Consider the following 23,203-nt stretch of genomic DNA (forward strand, 5'->3'; position numbering starts at 1 on the left):
CAAGAGTGCTGTATCTCTCTGTCCACCAGAGGTAAACAATGTAGGTCTTAGTTTAAGTAAGAGTTTTACGGCACTTGCAACACAATAAGGTCATATAAGAGCCGAGGATTAGTGGTGTTACAGGAGAGTAACAAACATAAAAAAGAAGGAGGAGAGATAAAGACGATAGTTGTTTGGTAGGTAAGAAGGACCAAACTACACCAGACCACCCGTCAACCACCCATATAAACAATGTAAGATCCCCCCCCAAAAAAATGAAAAAAAAAGAAAGAAAAAAAGACAAAGAAAGAACACAATCTAAACACAAAAGTACTCACATCATCTTGCTTATCCTCCTCTGGTTTGTTATCTTTGCCAAGTACACTCTCCTGAAACAGTTGGAGACAGGCCATGAAATACGAGGCAAAGACAAACACTATCTTTGACTTTTAAGCCCCTTTCAAAACAATGCACGGCAAAGACCTCTTGCTGCAGAGGCCATGAAAATGGGGCAAAACGCAAACATCGTTTAAGAGTTTTGGGCCCCTTTAAATATGATGCAGGTTCTTCACGACCCCTTCAAGATCCCTCGAACAAACTGTCTACATCTGACATAAAGCAGATGAACAATTTTCAAGCAAACCCCCCCTCTCCCCCCCTATAACATCAGACCTGAAGAGAATTTCATTCCCTTTCTAGGAAATCGAGGGCAAATAAATATTGTAGTAGCAGAAAAGAGATCGCAGGCGGTATTGCATACAGAAGTAAGTCATTTTTGGCAGCCTTTGAGATACGTCTGTATGCAATACTGCCCGTGAGATGTGCACATTCAGTTTTACTCTCTACGCAGCCTCATATTGAAAATTTTACAAAGTGTTTTCACAAAACTTATCCTTCAAACCCATGTGCTCTTTGAAGGGCTACAACCTTTTACGGAAAGATTCGACAGCCCTTTGTAAAAGCGCAAAATGTTGAATAAAGAGGAAGCTTTCGAAATCACCAAAAAAAAAAAAAGCCCTTTTAGAAAATAATATTTTCACCATCTGACCAGTCTTCTGAAAATTTTCTATTCAGTGTTAATTGCAGCGTACTGAAACTCCACCTTAGACCTGTTCTAAAGATGATATTGAACTTTAATACAAGGCTGAAAAGAAAAAAGGAAAACATACCTCGTTTCCTTCATTATCATAGACTATCCCCGTGGACCGTCTTTCTCTCCGGTTCCTACGTGCTCGAACTGCTGTAAGCTCCTTCTTTTCTTCTTTGCCTCCCTGAGAACCTGGAAAAATGCAATGGGCGCACAAATTACCTCGCACTGTCTTACAGCATGAACTAGAGCAGCTTTGATGCTGTCCTGGAGGTGAAGGAAACTATGTCATCACAACCACAAAAGCCATGTTTAGATAAATTGCACTGCTCACTTGGGCGAAAGGGGGGGTGTAGGACATACAGAGTATGTTGTTACAAGATGAAAAACTTGGTTGTCGTTAAGAGCAAGACAAAATTCAAAGGAAGACCATATCAAAGTTAGAAACATGATACCGAGGGTAGAAAAATGGTCCATTAATAAAAGCCCAACCAGCTCCTAGGAAATTTGCATAGAAAGTGTGGTACAACAGCACACACTGTCACACATGAAATAAAAAAGCTAGAGTGGTGGACCTTGTTGCGAAATGGACAAAGCCACTGTACATCATTATTAAACCTTGTTGTCTGTTTGTGTGAGTAAAGAAAAGCACATCAACACAATAATGATCATTTAATGATGGTAAAAAGACAATGTACTTGAAAAAAACAAAACAAACTTACTGCTATCATCCTTCTTGGCATCATCTTTCTCTTCGGCTCTGGGTGTAGTTGGGGGGATGTCTGCGTCCCCATTCCGCAGCCGGCTAGACCGTAGCGATGTTGACCTCAGAAGACCTTGACTAGTAGAGGATGAGGATGCGGAGGTGGGGTCTGATAGGAGGGCACTGTTTCTCTGACTTCTAGGGATGTAATCTGAAGAAGGAAAGAAAACAAAATACCTCAAACGTCAGTCAGAATGCCAAGATGGGATCAATTTTATGAGATCTAATACAGTAATGACGCCAGACATACCCTTCAACATTTCGTAGGTCGCCTGATGAAATCGTGAATTCCACACGAAGCAAATTTTACAGGAGAGAGAAAAAACTGATTTTCTCTGTCATTTGGCGTTCAAGACATAAGCTAAATAGATAAATCTAGTCAATTACCTTTCAGAAATAATACTGTAGTACATTTTTTTTATCGTAGGTGGTCATTTTATCGAAAAAGTGTGGGATTCACGATTTTCATTTTCTAATCCCGCCTGATGCTGTCGGAAATTCCACACAGGTGTGGAATTCACGATTTCATCAGTAGGCTTTTTGAAACGCGCCGTTGTATACACGGTTGTTAGGCAGTGTGTTTTCTCCTATTAGAGGCCCTGAAATGTTCAAAAATATATGAAAGCACGAAATACTGTTAAACAAAAGATTTTAAAAGATCAATTTAAAACTGAATATGAAATTACAGACTGAGTGAAACGGAAGGCTATTAATTATTTTACCACTATAAACATCAATCATTCTTACATGAAGGGGATAATGTATGTAATTTATGAAATCATACTCCTTCATTTATGTGCTCTCTCTCTTTCTATCCTTCTTTCACCAAATGTGTGTAAGTGTATGTCCTTTTTTATTGGAATGGGGGGTGAATGGGTAGAGAACTTGATTTGTTTCAGACTTCTATACCCCGTGAATGACTGAATGATCACCTTTTATGAACATACTCTTTTTGTCTCTCAGGTCCTGAAAATTACTCTTGGCGATTTTTAAAGGAGAATGATACAGTGGTGGGAAACTGTTTCTTAAGTTTTCCTTGTCTCTGGACTTTAGAAGACTCCCATTCTTCTTTAGAATTCAGTTTGCAAAGAATTTCTCCTTATGTTTATCAGAGGCTTCATATTGCATTGACAGTTTGGTCTTCTTTTTGTCTACCCGACCTGGCAGTTTTGTGGACTGCAACTTTGGCAAAACCATGGAGGAAAATGTGATCCACAAATTTCACTTTATAGGGTCTTTGTTGATATACCACCTTGGGCCTTGTGTCTTAAGTAATCGATGACTCCATAGGGCTCACATTGAAGATTATGTGCATGCTTCTGAAACGAGCTGGGGGAATTGATAAACAGTGCTAAAAGTACACCCTGGAGATTCATACAAATCATCTCAATGTCTTCTTGCCTAAGAGCAAATGTTTTATCCTTGGTGTGCCCTTTCTTTGTCATTTTCTTTTCTGACATGTGAGATTCCCACTTAGTCTGGCTGACGTCGTCAAGACTCAAACCTCACTCACAATTCACAATGATCTTTTTTTGGTTTATAGATCAACATGTTCTTTTCATAAAACAAATATTTGAGTAGTCTGACATGCAAGGTATATTGTCCCTGACCTGTGCAGGCTGTTTCGTAAAACCAATGAAGCTCCGATAGAATACAGAATCATGGATCAAGATACAGTTTTCCAGAGCTTTGCTGGCAATATTTGGGGGGAACCTTCAGATGTGAACAGAAACTCCTTGGCTTACGTGCCCTTTGTGGATTGTCTGATGGTGCAGCTAGGTTGGGTTCTTCCAAAGCACTCTTTAAAAAGTACTGGAGGATCCAGGTTGTCATCTACATGTGTCTGAGGAAGTTCCTCAGGATCAAATGGACAGAGTCACCAATGAGGAAGTATTAAGCAAAAAAAATCTTCTTACAGAAGAAAGCAGTGGATATGGATAGGACTGAGCATACCATCATGAAATCAGGCAGCAACAAAACAAAGAAAGTTTTAACTTGGGAGTCCACAGGTTAAACAGTCAAGGGAAGGCCATGTGGAACCTGTAGAAAGGTCTCAGAGAATGATGAACAGAAAAGTGGAAAGACATTTGAAAAACATGAAGAAGTTAGCCCAGGGTAGGGAATAGTGGAAAGGGTTTGTCCGTACGGGGTGAGCCAGGCGATGCTGCAGTTGGCATGGGCTCTTCTAGAGCAGTTTATGAAGGGTGAGCCCGGTCATAGATATCAACATCATTAAAACTTTTATCTTCTGGCTACTCAGTTTTAAATAATACCTGTAAACCCAAGTGTGTGCCTTTCAGCTTGATGTATCGCCTTTGCTTAAATTGTACTCTTTTCGAGCTGAGAAGACCGTTCACATGGGTCTTTCTGTCTCCCCATGTCAAAGTCCAAACGAAGAAAAAGACAGTTGTCCTGGCTTTGTCTTTTAATAGAGAGTATTTATCTGATTTGGTTGAGCAATCACATCTGGGTTTTAGTTCATTACTTTTTTAAAGTCTTATCTTTTGATTTGTATTGCTTATTGCTGGCCACACACACACACACAAACTCTCTCTCTCTCTCTATGGCTAAAAAAGCACCTTTGATCTGTTCCAACGCATCGTATACTTTGAATGACACTTTTCTTTCATTGAGATCTTTCATTGGTTCTTCTACTATTTCCATGTTGGATGTTCTGCAGATTTCTTTGATGTCTAAAGTGGTTCACATTGCTCGGCTTCGCAAAATTCTTGTTCTCGTTAGAGAAATCAAAATTCAGTGAGCTTTCAATGTCAAACAAGTTTGAATTGTGATACAACATGGAAATATACTTGTCGTTCATACTTGACTAGCCTATGTTCATATTTTTTCAATGGTCTAGAGAGGCGTTCACGCTGCCAACGGTCAGCCCCGCGAGTGTTAAACCGACTGATGAGATTGTGAATTCCACACAGGTGTGGGATTCACGGTTTCATCAGGCGACTTTTGGGGCACGGTGTTTATTCACGATTTTCTTATTACGTCAGACTACACGTTTGAGTCGAGATAATTGAAAAATAGTTTTACAGGGAAATGTATCTCACCGAGCACTATCAAAATATACAAAAAGAAACCAACAACAACAACAACCAAAAAAAAAATTTCCGAAAATTTGTGGAATTCACGGTTTTATCAGGTGACCGACGATTTTGGAGTTCAATATATTGGTGACATGGACTTTTCTTTGGATATGTTTACCGTTATAGTAAGTTTAACAGCACTTGCAACACAATAAAGCCACATAGGGGCCGACAATTAGAGGTGTTACAAGAGAGCAACAAACACAAAAAAATGAGGAGATAAAGATGATGATTTTTTTAGTTTTATCACCATCAACAATAACATGTACGGTCAAGGTGAAAGTAGTATGGAAGAGAGCTCAAATCACACTCACTCGAGGTAAGGTCTGAACTGGAGAGACCTGATGAGGAATTGAGATCTCTGTCCTCTCGGGCCCGTCTGTAACTACTCCTGGTGGGTGGGGCATCTGCTGAAGACGTCTGCACAAAAACATACAAAACGCAACCCATAAATATAATCAATAACAATAATAATACAAATGATAATAATACTAATGATAATAACAATAATATTTACTGTGCAAATTCTCGCTCAACAGAAAAGCTCTATGCACTTTACAATTTACAATACTACCCCATCCTGCTTTCAGCATAAAATGACAAAATTTGAAAAGGAACTGGTAATAGAGAAGTCCCTAAAAAGTTACATTTCTCCGACAATATTAACATTTGCACAGTATGAAAAACCCTGAAAAAAAGTGACCCCCCCCCAAGTTAAAATTTTCATATAAAGTGCAATATGGTACGCAAAAAGGGATCTGAATAAGTGTATAGAGGCAGGAGTATATTACAAAATCTGGACAATTCCAGAAAACGGTATTTCTACACTTATCCAGAAAATCGGCACCTCTTGGATTCATTTGCCCTCTTTCACCTTTAATTTTAACAGTTTACTACAACTATAATGATATTGTCGTCACAACAACATCATCGCTCGTTCACCTTTAATTTAGCTTTAACACTTTGCTACTATCTAATTATAATGATATCATGGTTATCACAACATCGTCGTCACAACAACAGCAGCAAGTCTTACATCAGACTTGTCCTCGGTGGCCCTCCGCCGGTATCCAGACATGATGGAGCGGTCCTCCCTGGAGGAGGAGGACGACGAGTCCCCGGAGGGCACGGCCGACGAAACGCTGGAGGAGGTGGTGGTGGCCGTGCTGGCGGTGGGAACGCCCCCTGTGCTGGAGAGCACGTGGTTGCTGTCCCGGTCCAAGGCGCTGCTGCTGCTGATGATGCTGCTGCTGCTGCGGGCCGACGAGGCGGGGCCGTCCACGCTGTCCTTGGGCACCTTGGCCGGCTCATTGGACCTCAGCGATTCCTCCGCCTTCTCAATGTCTTCCAGGCTCACGCCCTGAACGTAAGGGGAGTGGGGGGCGGAAGAAGTAGAAGAAGAAGAACCACCACGCTTTTAATTCAAGCGGCCACAGAGGTAGAGGCAATACAGTACATGGATCAGGTGGAGGAAAAGATGGAGAGAGTAAAGGGTAAAATGTTAGGGTTTTTTTTCTCATAAAAATCCAATGAAGCATGAAATCACCATGACAATACATACAAAAATATTTCTCTTTGCTCTCTCCTCTTGATAAACTCCATTTTGTTGCCCTAAAGCAAACACGACTGTTTGGTTAGGAATGTACAGCAGTCAACCTGTACATAAGACATCACGCAACCTTGGTCCGTAAGGAACATGTGAGCAGGAAATATCATTTGTACATGTAACAGCCAACAAACCAACATAAAAAAGGTCTAAAAATAATAGAAGCTTAAACATAATATGAATGTTTACAGTCGGTAGTCTCCATCTTAATATATACATTGGTCACAAATGAATGCAACTATTCAAGAGTCTAGACATGCTAAATACTGCTCTCTCAACCATACAAAGTTGAGCTCACCAGCTGTACTACACAACACTTCAGGGAAACCACCCCCGCACTAAAGGTAAAATTAAGCAACTCAGGAAAGAAGTAAAAATACCAAATTAGAGCACTCACCAACCATGTAACTTGCTTTTTTTTTTTTTTGGAATAGCACTACACAATAATGGTCATTAATTATTGAAAAAGAGCAAGATGGACAGACAGAAACAAACAAAAGAGAGAAAGAAAAAGAAGAAGGACTTAACAATAGCACCCTCCAACCACCTGCACGTAACTTACATTACATATTCCTGGAACCATGTAACTTGCTTTTTTGTTCGAATAGCACTACACAATAATGGTATCTAATTATTGAGAAAGAGCAAGATGGACATACAGAAACAAAAAAGAGAAAGAAAAAGAAGTAGGACTTAACAATAGCACCCTCCAACCACCTGCACATAACTAACATAACATATTCCTGGAAGAAAATTAAAAGTGAAACAAATGTCATGAGAAGATACTCATTGAGACAAACAGACTTCAGCCATTCCCCCAAAACTCCGGGACCCATCGTTGTACCACTATCCTACCTGTGTTGATCGACGAGTCTGCCGGGCGTGTTTCGCTCTCGCTTTCCTCTGAGTTTCTGTCTCCTCATCTCTGGTAGGTGGAGCAAACGATCTAAGAGCAGCCACAAGTAAACACATGAGAAACTTGGAATGTTGTTGTAGCAGCAACCTTTTCATTCACAAATGTCTTTCAGCTTTTGTTCTTGGTTTTAGTAAAGAGTTTTACCGCACTGTTTGTTTTAGTAAGAGTTTTACTGCACTTGCAACACAATAAAGTCGTATAACTGACGAAGATTAAAGGTGTTACAAGAGAGTAACAAACACAAAAAGGGAGGGGAAATAAAGACGATTCAGATTATTTCAAGAAAGACTTGAGGTTTTTCATTAACAATCCTAAACAATACATGTATTATTGTCAGTTTTCACAGGCTTTTGAAAAGAAATAATTCAACATTACACTAACAATCTAGTAAACAACATGTAAACAAAACATTCAAAAGAAAATGAGAATAACAGACAGAATCAGGAATTTGTTTGCAAGTCACTATTATTCCCATGAAGGGTTTTGAATAACACTCAGTCTTTTCATCATTGACCCGTAACTCAACGAGAATGACACAATTTTTTTCACTGCACATCTTCCAAAGATGGCAAAAATAAAGTTATTTGTGTTCCCCAAGGGAATCCGAGTCACAAAACTGTAACTAAATGAAGAATGATTTACTGATTTACTAACAACATTCACTACAGGAAACTGACCACACACCCCACAAAAAAAATAAATAAATAAAAAAAAATAAAAGAAAGAAACCACAACAAAATATAGTTGACAGGAGTTGAGTCACTCTTCACAATGGCAGAAAACAACACTCTTCACAATGGCAGAACACAAGACAACCAAACTATTACTACAGAAAAACAGGTGAAAGCTCTTTGCTTGATGCTACTACAAGCATTCAGTGAAGCCAAACCTGGGAACACACACGCAGTCTCATCATTTGTTATCACAAACAAGGACACATTTTTAAAAGAATTTAAAAAATGATGACTTAGAGATACAAACTTAATGAAGCACATGAACACAGCATGACATGAAAAACAAAACAAAGGAGTAAATAAATATCAAAGAAGAAAGAAATGCAGTTTCCAAAAATGTAAAAGTTTATAAATTTCTGGTGCTCTCTACAGAAGTGTGTGTGGGTCAAGGGAGTTACTTGCTGTATAGTGTGTATAAATAATTGGTGATTGGACCGTTTCATATTGCAAAACAGCTTTAAAAAAAATCAAACAAAATGTGGAGTAAAAGGGTTTGTTCTTTTTCTAAAAAGTTTTTCTGAAGTGGAGAAATAGAGTTCATACATTCTACCACCCCTACAAAGTATGACGAAAGACACAAAACAAGTTAGAAGGAGATGCCACACCTGTGTCCTACTCTTGGACCATGATCAGTTACGTTTAGAGAGACATACTATGTGAATACGATTCTAGGAGGTAAATATAATTTAATTTAAAACGTTCGGGAATTGAATTCCTACTTATAATACTGTTTGTGACTCTTCCCCAAAATAACTGACAAAGAGAATTTGCCAGCAGTGCTATACATTGTAAAATTAGTTTCATAGATAGCCCTTGCAGCTGTGTCCCATTACAGATAGAAAAGACAGCTGTTGTACTATGCGTCACCGACTCCCAAGTTTGAAATTTCAATAGCAGCATGGCGCATGGCAGAGACATTGACGGGATCCCACGAGCGAGCTCTAAAACACAGACAACTTGAATGTATCAAAGGAACCTTCCTCTCTCTTGCTTCCAAACAAAGACTCCTACCCCTTTTTTGTTTCGTTTTGAGTACAATCATTTTTGGTTGAATGCTGAATCTCTGATTACATTATCACGTAAGTAAGTGATTGCAGCAAAATATCTTCATTCATAGACACAAAAAATTAGGTGATGGATTTGACAGTTATGAGAGGAAGAGGAGGAGGAGGGAGGAGAGATGCAAGACCAGCAGGAACTGTAATATTAGTACACACCTTCTGAATACTGAGTTGGTAGTAGAGGTGGTGCTAGAGGTGTTGTTGGAAGCGGTAGTGGGGTTGGCGAGGGGCGAGGAGGCCATGCTGCTATTAGCACCGGAGCCATAGATGCCCGCTGCCTCCTGGTGACCACTCAGCCTATTGCTAGTGCTACTAGAAATTGACGGGCTCAACACAGAAGCCGAGGAGGATGCCGTCGTTGTTGCGGTGCCGTCACGCTGTTGCTGTAGCTGCTGCTGCCGCTGATAATAGGGCACGTAGTTGCCCGACCTGCTTCCATAGTTGCTCCTATATCCTAGGTAACTCTGTCCGAACGTGAAACTGTTTCTACGGGTCGTGCAAGTGAGGGGGGAGCAGGGTATGGGGAGTTTTTCAGTTCCAGTATTATTTCGGGAGATGTTTCACACGTCCAAAACATTTTTGTTTTAGGTGGGGGAGGAAGCAGGGATTTTGATGGCGCCACACATTGGGTTTCAGGAGATGGGTGGTGCAAAAGAAGAGACAAACAAAAAAAATAACACATAAATGAATGAAACATGCATAGAAAATCATGCAGAAAAAAAATGTTTGTGTAAACAACTCAAAACACTACCTACAATATCATTTAAAAGAAATCACAAACAGCTTACAATATCCTATCAACAACATCAACGACAAAATAATGGGAGAAAAAAAAACAACAACCTATGCAACAACAATAAGCATCTGATTCTCCCTCATTTCAGTTTATAGCTTATCAACTGCTCACCCATAAAATACACTGTCAACCAGAATCTAATTATCGAAGACAGGAATATCATACTTGGCAGATCTGAGATCTCAAACATGGGCTCTCAAAGTATAACAGCTGATGATTTCAACGTTCATACCATATTGACTATTTTCTCAAACTCATTTAACAATTGACATTCCAAACATTAAACTAATGCACCAAATATAAATTTTAAGGAGAATAAAAAAATCCTGCACTTGCAAATTGTCCTTTCTGATCCACCACCATTGCACTCTTTGTTCATGGGATTCTAGAAATTTCTACTCACGACTTGAAAAATTGGGAGCATAGAGAGAATATAACAAAATCTTTCCTCTCATTCTGAAACAAGCTTTTTCTAGGAATTTGATTTACACTTGAGGGCGAAGCTTTGCAACACAGCGCACATGTGCTAAAAGAGACAACAATAGCTTCTGGGACAAACACCTTTAGCTAAACTGGACCAAACATTTTAGCCAGTGGCCAAATGCTCAACAAAGCAAAAATAGAGATGATCACAAGGGGAAGTTGTGATGTTAACAGAGGAGAAAGCTAGTCAAGACTGATGACAGTACATACATATATATTTAATACCACGTAGATTCACAAAGAATAACAATATTTTTTTTAAAAAAAACATTTTTTAAAATGTAGATAAAATATAATTTGACTTTAAAAAAAACAAAAACAAGTGAAATTAAGTAATGCTGACTGAATGTCCTGACCTGGACAAAGACTCCTGAGTTCGAATTGAAGAGAAAACTAACAATATTTTAACCCATTAATAGAATTTCCTTTCAACTGCTTTTCTCAATACTTATAACTACTTTTCTCCTACAAACAGATTGACAGCAAAATGAACTTGAAAATGTGAGTCCATTACTTTAACAAAACCAAAACAACTTATTTCATTAGGAAACTGAGAGTGTGAGGGTTGTAAGAAGTGAAATTTTTTTTAATGGGCGAGGAATTAGACAAAATGGGTATGAAAAAAAGTTAACAGGTGCTAATAAATTAAGAACCATCTATGATATAAAAACGAAGAGCGTTTATTTTTCCTTACTTAATGTTACGGACTTCATCCATAATATTATCTGCTTTCAACTTTTAGTGTAGAGAAGAGACTAAAAACATAAAGGGAGTGGACTGTACACACAAGAAGTAAGGGAAAACAGGGAAGCGTGAGTTGATTTATTTGTGTTTTGTTGACAATAACCAAAGAGAACACGTCTGAACGGTTATAACCTGAAACAAGGACAGATGGCGAGTGAAACATGGAAGCTGTGACCATTATCTATACACCCTGATAGTTGTCTCAACTCAGAAAGAAAGGGACAGCGATCAACAAAAAACACTAGTGAGAAAACTTGGTTACAGCGTTAGTATACCTTCTGGCAAAGATTGACCTATGCTGCATCAGAAACTCACTGGAAAAAACGGTTTCACGATGCTCAACATGGATACATGACCACACCAACATTTACAGAACTTCTCTTTGCAAGAAACTTCACAGCGCAAAACAAAAAATAGGCAACTAAAATGATTTAACCCCCAAAAGTGAGTCAAACATTGTTTTGGTAAGAACTAAAGATTCAACAAACTTACGTTACAAGTTCTAAACTCCGACAAGTATATATTATGTTTTTAAAAAAATCGATCAAAAAGAACCTCAAGCTATTATGCTCTGTAACTTAAAACTTATAAAGCTATAGTTCACATAAATTACAGAATGTTCAGTTAAAGCCACACAAATTTAAACACACATTAATACGTTGATATCTCAAATAAAAAAAACCATTCTTAAACAAGACTCAAAGGATGTGAGGTGCGTAATTTGACATTTATGGTGCATTTTGCCGATTATAAAAGTGCACAGAAAACTGCCATATAATGTATATATAAGAATAAAAATATCGGGCATAAACCTTAAACCCCAAATTTTTCCTCATTCAACACACAATCCCGAAAAGAAAAAAACAACAAACAACAACAGAAAAACGCAACAAGTCTTCACAACAGGAAATGACTGACAACACAAAACAGCGACGACATATTCACAAATATACACCACTGGGCTGGACAAAACGAGCCCAGGATGACCACTGACCTGTCTCCGGGGCGTGAGTCTGTCTCTGTGCTGGAGGTGGGTGTGCCTGTTGTAGTTGCTGAAGTCGTGGAGCCCGTGCTGGACAGCGGGCGGCGTGCAGCCAGTCGCTCTTGGAGCTGTGGCAAAACCAAGGGGGGTGGGGTGGGGTTGTATCTCCAATGAACATCATCACTGTAATTGAAACTTTTTTGTTTTCTACCATTAATTTTATTCTTTTTAACCTTTTGCTTTGTTTCAGTCTTCTATCCAGAAGGGAAAGTAAAAGACTACAAGGGCAAAACCCCAAAACATAGACAACTATAGTTGTTTCAATTAACCAGAGACAAATTGATGGGATAAATAGCCATTTAGTCAGCCCTAGAAAAAGGAAAGCTAAATTAAGTGGTAATAGATACACAGGTAATTTCAATAAAGACAGAAAAACAACTCTCTGACCACTGGATGCTAACAATAAAGGTTTGTTTGTCACTGTAAAGAGACAAATTCCATTACTTTGGTCATCATTTGGCTCTGGGAGAAAAAGAATAACAGAAATAATAGGAGAAAAGGTAGGAAAGAAGTGGGACCTATCACTGACACCCTCCTCTTACCAATCACAACAACAGTGGTGTAGATTGCAAGGAAAAAATATTTAGAATGAAACAGCATAGAAGAGAATAGAAGCAAAACCCATTGATATGAACTGGGGGAACAGCTTTGGCCTGACTTGGGACTTGCACTGACACCAGTAGGTCTTGTTGTGCTCAGGAAACAGAGGAGCAAAAACACAAGATGGACAATCAAAAGATGAAGAAAGAAAGAGAAGAATAAAATAAAAATATAAACCATGCAGTACATTTACTGATCTCAATGAGGGTGCTCTTCAGAAAAACCGAAGGCCGCTTTTGTGCAACTTTTACTCCCTTCATGACCCAAATATGTCATTATGAAGGAGGTCAGCCCACATCGTGAGGTATTGAAAGGTCAATTTTTATCCACAGATGAGCATGAAACAGACACAGAGAGAGAAGACAGAGAGGAAGAACGGTGAAAAGAAAGCCACTCCCTTGAAAGTAAGGTGGATCCCTTCAGTGGTGGCGCTCTGTCTGTGGATGACAGACCAATTAAAGCAACGTGCCGCTATACTTTAAAAGAATAACTTGAGCAACATGTAAGAAAAAAGAAAAGGAGAAGGGAAAATCTCATCTTAGCGACCACCAACAAATCTACTGACCTGGTAGAAAAGAAGGGACAAGTAGAGATGATGCCGGTTGAATCTCCACATGGTCTAAATAGATATTTGAGACATACCGTTTGAGCTCAGGCAAGTCCAAATCAGAACTGCAGTCAGGAAATAGCTCGGCAAAAAGGAAGGCTCAAAAAGCATAGCCATAGACCCAAAATACCTGAACTGAGTACAAAAGCTGTTATGCTGCATGGTTGTGCTGACTGCAAAATTGCAACAATTTCTAATCTCCTAATTAAGGCTTACTAGCATAAAATACTTTAATTAGAAGCCCGCCATAAGGTGTGATGAAGGAGCACAAGACAAAACAACACAACAAAAATCAGAAGTAGATAAGCGCAGCAAAGAGAGCCCGACATGAAAAATCACATTACGCAACGAGAAAGCAATTTTCTCTGAAAAAACAGGACTGACAGGTACACATTCAATCCACTTTACATAAGAATCAACAACAAACAAATTGAAAAGAAACCATGCAACTCGTCCATAGGATTATGCCACTGTGGTCTCTTCCAACTAAAAAAAAAGACATTTAAACATTTACACAGAACAGAAGTTCCTTAGATAACATAGAACAAGCATGTTAATCGTTATATTTTTAAAGAGTGCTCGAGTGATTTGGTGCATTGCTACAGAAGCATTTGCCTTGTTTAGCAATCATGTTGTCAAGTCCCCCCCCCCCACCTCAATCAACCACACCATAATACCATCACCAGTTGTCAAAATAAAGAATCTTGTTTCGGTGCTTGAGTATGTTATTTCTTGTTGTGCTACAAGAGAAAGCAGTCACAGTGGGTTAATAGACCCCCCCAAAAAAAGTTGAGTTAATGATGACCTAAAAATCAGAAGACGTGATAACAAGAAGCATATCAACTTGAGTTTTTCCTTTCACTAAAAGAAGACAAAACTCCATTTTTGTGGACAATCGCAGAAAAGAGACATTTTTCATTTAAACAGGAAAGCGTTTAACACTCTTTGCACACAGGACATATTTGAACAGCACATCATGCAACAGATCTCGTGTGAACACATTAGAAGACACTGAATTACAAATTAAACATAAAAAAAAAATATTTTCAAAAGTAGAGTAGATTTTCATAAAGCTCTTGACAAGACATAGACATCCCAAAGAAAAAGAACATGCCACTGAAACAAAACCTACATAACTATTCTCTGCATGATCAGAACTCAGCAACACAGCTCAATGCAGTCATGGTGCTCATAGAAGAGAAAACAAATTGGAAATTCTACCACACAGCACACAGAGCAAGAGACCTTGCCTAGTAAGTGCACGGAGAGAGAGAGAGAGAGAGAGAGAGAGAGAGGGGGGGGGGGGGGGGGGGGTGTGGAGTTAGTACTTGTCTTTTAACTCAGCTAAAGAGCTTAAGATGACTTCTGCATCACATAAAGCTGCCACAGATTACTATATTATCTTTCAATTTGAAATCTTTCTTCCTTCTGTCCAGCTATCTACAACACGCAAGAAAAGATCAACTACCAGACGTGATATGACTGAGAGAAATTCCTTGTCAAAAAGAAATTGCATTTTGCATTCGACGGCCAAATTCAGCTACTCTATGAGGAATCCTTACCACTTATTTGACGAAAGAGATTCAAACAGCTATCATTCAAATACTGTCTTACCCAGGGAAGGTACAGCACTGCAGCCCGTGAGGCGCATTTGTGCCTTCTTTATTTAACTATTCTATTCTGTCAATCTTACTTGAAAAGTTTGAACAAGTGGGTGACGCGAAAGACCAGGATGATATTGGATTGGTTGGGGTTTTTTTTTTTGCGACCAATTGAGCACCGAAATGAATTGTGAACCAATATCACTGATGTCTGTTGCAGATTTGGCACTGAATAATAATTCTTCTGATCACTCCACAAGACACCTATAACTGACTAGAGCAAGCCATCTTCACTTACACGGTCTAGTCTGCTGATCACCCTACAAAGCACTTCTAATTCATTACAATGAGTTTTCTTCACTTGTATATTCTACTGTGCCTTCCTCTAAATGTTCTAGTCTGCTGATCTCCCTGCAAGACAGTTATAATTTATTACAAAGAGTTTTCTTCACTGATATATTCCACTGTGCTGCTCACTCTACACGACAAAATTTTGACAAAGTGGAAAGCCCTCACACTCACAGCATCTAATCTAGAGTCGTGCACCAGCCGGGGGCTGGAGGCCGACCGCGGCAGGGAGTTACTGTCACTTTCTGCCATCCAGTCATGGACCATAGAGGAGCTGCCTGTCTTCCGCAAGCCCTGGCGCCACGAGGGCACCGAGAGCTCGTTGGCACTGGTCGCAGACGGGCTGGAGGGAGTTGTTGTTGATGTTGTTGTTGAGGAGGTTGACGAAAGCGAGGAAGATGCACCCTGAAGCAGTGGACGGTGCCCAGGTTTAATTGTTAGGTCAAGGGAAAGGGGGGGAAAAATGGAAGGAAAAAAACCAAACTCAAAATAAACCAAAATAAAAGAAACGCTGTTCAATGCAGGCAAGATGCATGATGCTACTGAAAACACATGCTCTATTCACAATCCTTGCCTATTGTGTGTTAAGCATTTTTTTTAAAGTTTAAAACAAAATATTTTAAAAAAAATGAAATGGAAGAGAAATGCCAAACTCAGATCCCATCTTGTTAAAAAATGACTAAAACCTTAAATTATGAGAGGAACTAAACAACCGCACACAACTCAAGAAAAAGAATAAATCAAATATGTTTTTTATAAACATCAATAAAACGTAGAAACACAATAAAAAAGACTAAATAAAAAGCAATTACTAGGACCATAACCAAGGAGTTTAGCATTCTGCCATAGAACCATGAAAGTTATCGTCCATCCTTTCTTAAATGGCTCTGCCGTAATATTTTCCCAGGGTCACTTGTCCCCTTCCATTGGGCAACCAAATTTATAGAAAGGCAGACAGTAAGGAATAAAAACTGCAAATGATTTGAGATTTTCAAACTAAAACCATGGAAGTGAATGAAGTCATAGGTCCGTGGAAACTTAGCATTAGCAGAACTAGTGTAAGTAATTATAATGCCTTTGTGCTCAAAGCTCTTTGATCAGAAAATAAAGGGACATATGCGAAAAAAAATTGCATTCTTCTGTTGTGTCTGCACAGTGTGAATCTTAGACAAAGTTCTGAAAAAAGCATTGCTTTGCTTCTGTTTCTAAAATTGGCAGAAAATATGGGAGATGTAAACAAGCCAGGCAGAGCAGCTAAACATTAAATAGCAATGTTTTGTACACGACTTGAAGGAGAGGGCAATTTTTACTAAAAGCAAATGTGAAAATAAGGAATAATGATCTCTACTTCGCATAACTGATAAATATTGTTACAAAACTGTTCAGAAGGCAAAACATATGCTTCTTGTAGACTAAATGAATATAAGAAATTGCACAAACTTAAAAGGTGATAAGGAAGCTAAGGGCAGTGCTTTCTATAAGCTTTGGCCACTTTCAGAATGTAAAAGACAATAAAGAATGCCAAATATTAAGAGTATATCAGATAAAACGTCCTGTTCCAAGTCACAGAGGCATTTTAACAAACTCCTACCACCCCCTCTTTTCAATCACGTCTACCATTACAATTTTTAAGTTTTAAAAGAAAATGTTCTAGACTGAGGAAGACAAATTACATATAAAAAGTTAGCAACTTTAAAGACCTTCGGCATCATGTACATTTTCTCAAAGTACACGGAGAAGTCAGAGGTGGCCAAAGCTAGCAACAAAAATGGTACAACGAAGGCAAACACATCAAACAAAATGAGCAGGTAAATATGGAGCAAAGAATAATAATGAGTCATAGCAAAATAACAAACAAAAAAGAGAGGGCAAAAAGAGGGGCATACTTAGATAAAAACAACTTTTTCCCTATGTCTGGAAAAATGGCAAAATTAATCTAAGACTATGCTAACCGGACACAGACAGATTGATGAAATTGATTTATAAAAATTGGGCAATGTGAAATCCTTAATTGAGAAACTTAAATCGCTGGAAGAAATTCTTCCTTCACCAAAACCGTTGCACACAGAAAAACAAATGGGTCTGTCCTTGTGACATATTTGAATGTCTTTAAAAAAAAAACCTGAACCTTGGGTCGATCAACAAATGAAGCAAAAACAAGCCAGGGAGGGCAGATACAGGGAAACTGCAGAGGCAGGGGATGGGAAGAATGAGAAAATTATACCCCACCCCAGAAGAGAGGGACAAGGGTGTATAAGGGGAATCTCAAAGGTTGTATAACATGTGGAGAAGGCTAAGCTGAATTAAAATGACCTAACACAGTCGGATGGCAGATAGGCCTACCGCTTCTTTCAGAAATGATAAACTCTTTTCATCAACAACACGCTTGTCTGACACTGTTATCCCAGTATTATGTCAGCATTCACAATTCTAACTAAACCATTATCTAGGTAAACATCAACTTTGTGTGTGTGTGTGTGTGGGAGGTGGGGGGAAGAGATTATGAGATAATATGAAGACTCATGCTATTAATAATCATTTTTGTTTCGTTTCACACTACATGTGTTTTTTTACTACGGTACAATATACACCTAATTTAGAGCCGTGGGCGTTTTGGTGGTACAGACTAGAAACAAGGGAGTACGTCGTATCATGTGCTGTGAGAGACGATGCAGTTGATCTGAAGGGAGGGAGGGAGGAATGTCGTCGGGTAACTAGGGGCAAAAACCACACTCACCTTCTGGGTAGGCAGACGTGCAGGGACGCTAATAGAGCGAGACACCAGGTCTCTAGCGGAGCTGACAGGGCTGCTGGACTGGCCAACAGAGGCCTTAGGTAAATGGAGGGAGGGAGGGTGGGTGGGTGGGAGCGAGGGAGGAAAACAAAAGAACGGAGGGCTAGAAAAAAAGCAAGCGGTGGTAGCGACGGCAACGGCAGTGCTAACTGACCCATTTGCAAAATCATAAACTTGAATGATAATTTCTAAAACTGATTGATATAGATAGAGAGAGAGGATAAAATAAGCATATAAAAGTAACGAAAAACCAAACCAGTGTGCGAATAGACATAAAAGCAGTACACACAAACACACACACAGAACAATCTTGCCCATGTAGGGAAAATAAAAATAACGATCCACCGAACTAGAACAATTTTCATCCCTTTCACAGCGAGACACAATAGAACAAAAGACAACTTGGAAAGCCAAAGATAATTCATCTACATCCTTTCCTAATATGCTAAGCTGTGCAATGTTTTTTTCACAAGATGTCTCAATCATGCAGTAGATCAATCAGGCAGCTTGTACAAAGTTCAAAGACAAACAATATCATGTATAAATACGTATTTAACCAGAGTTAAACAATTCTCTTTTGAAATAACCCTTCCATTAACCATATATCCCCTTTAAAAAACCCAACAGAGAATTAAGGGTCTATTTTTTCAAAGCATGTGTCATTCCCAAAAGCAGACATGCCTGCAAAAGCTGGTGATAGATATGTTTGTGACCTGACAGGAATAAAAAAAAAAAACATTAATTGCTTTCGAAATGAGACATCCTCACACTGAAACTTTGGGAACCTAAATACAGAACATTATTAGGGTTTAAAGAAGCTTGTTCTTTCTATTCATGACTAGGACACACACAAAAACCTTGAAAATATCTCTTTCAGGCTTTCCATCAAAGCATTTACCATCTACCACTCCACCTTCTTAAAAAGTAAATATTTAAATATTGCACACAAATTAAACAAAACAATCAATGTCATTCCACCCATGGTATATAACAAACAAATTTTTCAAATCCAATTGCTTTAACCCTCCTAGTTCATAAGCGCGGCTATAAGAGAGCGTCACAGAGAAAGTAGGAGGCCAGAAGGCAGCCGGTAAGTGCTGCAAGCGTGGGGCTAAAAAGGCTGAGGATACATAGGAAAGCGCAACACCATACTATTGGGCGCGAGAAGTGGAAGGATCGGTGGGCCCTTTCTAACAGACGTGACCGTCTGAGGCGCAACTGAAAATGGAACGCAACAGCAAGGACATTTCATCAAAATGTGTCTCAACTCAATATAGCTCACGTCCTTCAGACACTTAAAAAAAAAAAAAGGAAGAAGATGAATGAACCTTATAGTCTGCAAGAAAAATATGAGGACATTAGAGACTCTTACTTTGCAGCAGTCCAGTTAAAGTCAACACAATTAATGTAATGTTTAAAATATTACTGCTTTCGAAAAAAAAAATTTCTACTAGATGAAAGAGTACTAACACCCCCCCCCCCCCCCCCCAACAGGCTGGTCCTAGAGCTTTGGATTTCAGGGGATAGACAGGCTTTTTTCATCAGTTTAGCCTCTTCGAGATCTTTACTACCCATCTAGAACAAGTATAAGACAGCTTTCTTCATTGTTTTGAACACATGACACACACACAAGAGCCCTACTCCCGAACTACAACTGACAACATAAACACCAAAAGAGAGCATGCAACACGTAACACATAACCGAACAAGGATAGGATATGAAATAATGTCTCGAATAATAATATCCTGCCACTAAAAAGATTCTGTGAGGCTAGTTATAACTATCTACAAGGATGATAATATGAGCGTTAAAGCATTAGTCTAAGAAAAACAAATACATCATGCAGTTGAATGTGTAAAGGAGAGCGTTATGTGAAATAAATAGCAACTCCCACAGCTCACTACCTAAGTAATGCAAGGTGAAAAGAGAATTAGAATTAGTGTGCCCCACTTCACCCACCAAGAAAATGCATAAATTAAATTATCATAACACTGATTAACACCCTACCACAATCATTATTAGAAAGGGGGGAAAGAAAAGACATGTTATCTCCATTTGAAGGAAAACGTGCTGCGGGTGTAAACACATTGTCAGTGAACAAGAACATGATAAACCAGTTTAGGGAAGAAAAAAAAAAGAGATAAAATCATATCAGCATTCCGTAATTTAAAACAAACAACCATCTGACATACAGGGAAGCACAGTGATAACAGCAACCACTGAAGTACAAGACATCATAACGTAGTCTAGAGAACCCAACTGCTGGCAGCCAGGAGGGACTTACTTGTACGGATGAGTCATTATTTAGATCTGCAGCTTTGTCAGAGCTCGAAATAGACACACTAGGCTTGGGCGATAGAACAGATGTGTCAATACTGCTGGAGGAGGGCTGGGACGAGGAGGAAGAGGAGGTGGTGGAGGAGGAGGAGGTGGAGGTGGAAGAGGAGGGTGGGGACAATGCGGTGGTGCTACTGGGCGCAGGGGGCTCTGCTGCTGGGGTGGTGGTGGTGACTGTCGCCGCCGGCAACGAGACGGGCACTGATGACGGACGCTCGAGCTCTGAGAGCTCGTCTATTTTTGGCATATCTGGTCGTCGTAGCTCTGCGGTGGGCGCCGACGAGGCGATGCTGGACGGGCGGGACCACGAGGATGAGGTGGTGGAGGTGATGGAGGTGGTGATTGTGGCGGCCGGCGAGGGTGGCTGAGAGAGAGGGCGGGACGGAGGTCACAGAACAGGGCCCAGCACACAATGGACGCACAAACTTTCCGCAGGCAAGGGGAAAAAAAAAAGTTTTGCTCTCCCCAATACCCTTTCCTAGAGGTTTCTAGCGTGCAAATGAATTCACTTTTGTTTTCTCTCCAGCTCCTATCCTTAACATTCCTGGCAGGGGACATAAATTAGACCCACTCTCCCCCTGAACCTATCTGCACAGATTCCAGCTGTCAAGGAAAAACTGAGGACTACTCTGTGCTAACCCTACCACTCCATCAAAACCCAGACAATCATCAACTATGGGGAAAATACACTTCTGGGCACACATACCCTTTGTGAACTGAAAAGGGACATGGCATGTTGGAGAAAAGGGGGGAAAAAAACCACACACACCCACAACAGTCCCTCTAAACCTGAAAATGCTCAAAACCAACTGTTTTGAAACACAGCACAGCACTCGATTTTAAACACTAGGGTGGGGGACAATGCGGTGGTGCAACTGAAACTCACAGTTAATTTTTTATTTTGTACCATGGTTTTCACACAAGGAACATAACTCATGTCTTCTACACCATAACCTCACAAATCCATTTATTTAAAACACTGTTGAAAGAAGTACCTCTTATCACCCCAAAATATTCGCAAAGCCACCGACAGCTTTACCATGTAATAAAAAGTTAAGACTTGATTTTAGTCATACTGACCATTCCCTTCACTGAAAATCCCTTTTGATAGGTTTTATTCGAAAACAATTTTTTTCATACCCATCTCCCGATCTTCCAGTTCATTCAACTACTAGAACACCATAAACAGTTCATAATACCACTGAAAATGTCTTCTCCCCAAAATTTTTTAATCATCTATGACATAAAAGGAAATGTATAAAGCAATCAAACTGAAACCAGCACATGGGTTACTGTATTTATGCTGATCAACATAGATCACCAAAAGAACCAAGACAAGAAAAAGAAAACAACCCACAAAGATAGTAACAATTATAAAACCGTAATTGTTTCTCCTGTCGTTAATGAGTTAATGAATACATGGTGGAGTTCAGCAAACAACAGTGCTCACAGTAGAAATGAGTCGAATGTGTGTATGCGTGTGTGTGTGTATAACACTCAATACGACATTGATCAGTCCAACGTGTCCAAGACTACCACCTATTGTCAAGGACAAAAGTGGTCATCTTAAAGTGTTACTATAATATGTGCCAAAAACGGTGGAATTAGGCACTAGTCAATTTTTGGACGTGGAGTTATTGATATCAATTTAAAGCTTGTTCATTTGCCTTGCTTTCGATGAATAAAATACTCAAATATAATGAATAGCAGTCCAGATATTTGCAATTGAAGGAGGTGGGGGTCGTCTGGTTTCAGAGGTAAAATTAGCGAGAAAATGGCGGCCAAAATGTGGCGACTTCCAAAGCTTCAGAGTCCTCAGAAACTGCAAATACACATTTATGAGTTTTAAATCTACATTTTGCAATAAAATTAACCCAGAAATGTGTTTTTAAATGGACCTTAATGGCGTTAAATCAAAAAACAAGAATTCAATATAAATTGCCATACGTACAGTAAAATGCCAGTTTCTTCGATTTCATTACTTTGACGAATGCCTGATTTCACCATGATGTCTCATATACAGAAACAATGAAGTCTACAGGGGGGGAAGTGGGAAGTGGTCATTTGTACTGGTGATTGTCTTGGACAGGTGGCCATTAGGGAGATTTCAATGTATTTGTTAGTGTCTCAATAGAGATTACATGTGAGGCATGTTGACAAAATGAGCTACTTCTCGCCATTCAGGAATGGAGATATCGGCTGAAAATCGACACTGGGGTCAGATTGATAGATTTTCAATTTATGCCATTTTGGTAAAGTCTACCATGTCTTTATTTATCTATACTCACAAATTATACAAACTCCACCTATGGTTGATGTATCAATTTCCATAGTGCTAAAATCCGAGGAGCAACTCATTTTCTCAGCACATATTTCATAAAATGAACAAAAGACGTTCGTGACCCTTCACTTGGCTTTAAATATCTCATTCGGTACTCTGAGCACTGTTGACACTGACAGCACAAAATTGGCTGGTACCAAAAAAAATAATTCATGACATATCCCACAAGAAAGTCAAGCCGCATCTACTATAGCACTAGCTAAGAGCTGCCCTTAACCCTGCGGCAGTGAAAGCAACCACTTTCCAAAAGGCCTACAGCAACTAC

At 39.4% G+C, this 23,203-nt stretch overlaps 1 protein-coding gene across 7 annotated transcripts in view; it reads right to left on the minus strand.

The window, feature by feature from the left end:
• The window catches only part of LOC101853207 (protein phosphatase 1 regulatory subunit 12A), a 102,168-nt gene that overhangs the window by 31,632 nt on the left and 47,333 nt on the right, over nucleotides 1–23,203 (minus strand). For 3 of the 7 annotated variants that reach the window (XM_035970346.1, XM_035970343.1, XM_035970344.1), the window contains exons 10-20: nucleotides 20,545–20,961; nucleotides 18,203–18,295; nucleotides 15,640–15,870; nucleotides 12,262–12,377; nucleotides 9,401–9,730; nucleotides 7,389–7,479; nucleotides 5,964–6,287; nucleotides 5,242–5,347; nucleotides 1,789–1,980; nucleotides 1,149–1,258; nucleotides 318–368 (exon numbers count right to left, since the gene is read on the minus strand). In XM_035970346.1, the coding sequence (XP_035826239.1) occupies nucleotides 318–368; nucleotides 1,149–1,258; nucleotides 1,789–1,980; nucleotides 5,242–5,347; nucleotides 5,964–6,287; nucleotides 7,389–7,479; nucleotides 9,401–9,730; nucleotides 12,262–12,377; nucleotides 15,640–15,870; nucleotides 18,203–18,295; nucleotides 20,545–20,961 (2,061 nt within the window). Of the gene's footprint in view, nucleotides 1–317; nucleotides 369–1,148; nucleotides 1,259–1,788; nucleotides 1,981–5,241; nucleotides 5,348–5,963; nucleotides 6,288–7,388; nucleotides 7,480–9,400; nucleotides 9,731–11,542; nucleotides 11,582–12,261; nucleotides 12,378–15,639; nucleotides 15,871–18,202; nucleotides 18,296–20,544; nucleotides 20,962–23,203 lie in introns of all 7 variants that reach the window. The other 4 variants (XM_035970349.1, XM_035970348.1, XM_035970359.1 and 1 more) reach the window with 4 other exon arrangements.

This window comes from Aplysia californica, unplaced genomic scaffold (assembly GCF_000002075.1).
Source record: "Aplysia californica isolate F4 #8 unplaced genomic scaffold, AplCal3.0 scaffold00011, whole genome shotgun sequence".
Classification (NCBI taxonomy): Eukaryota; Metazoa; Mollusca; class Gastropoda; order Aplysiida; family Aplysiidae; genus Aplysia; species Aplysia californica.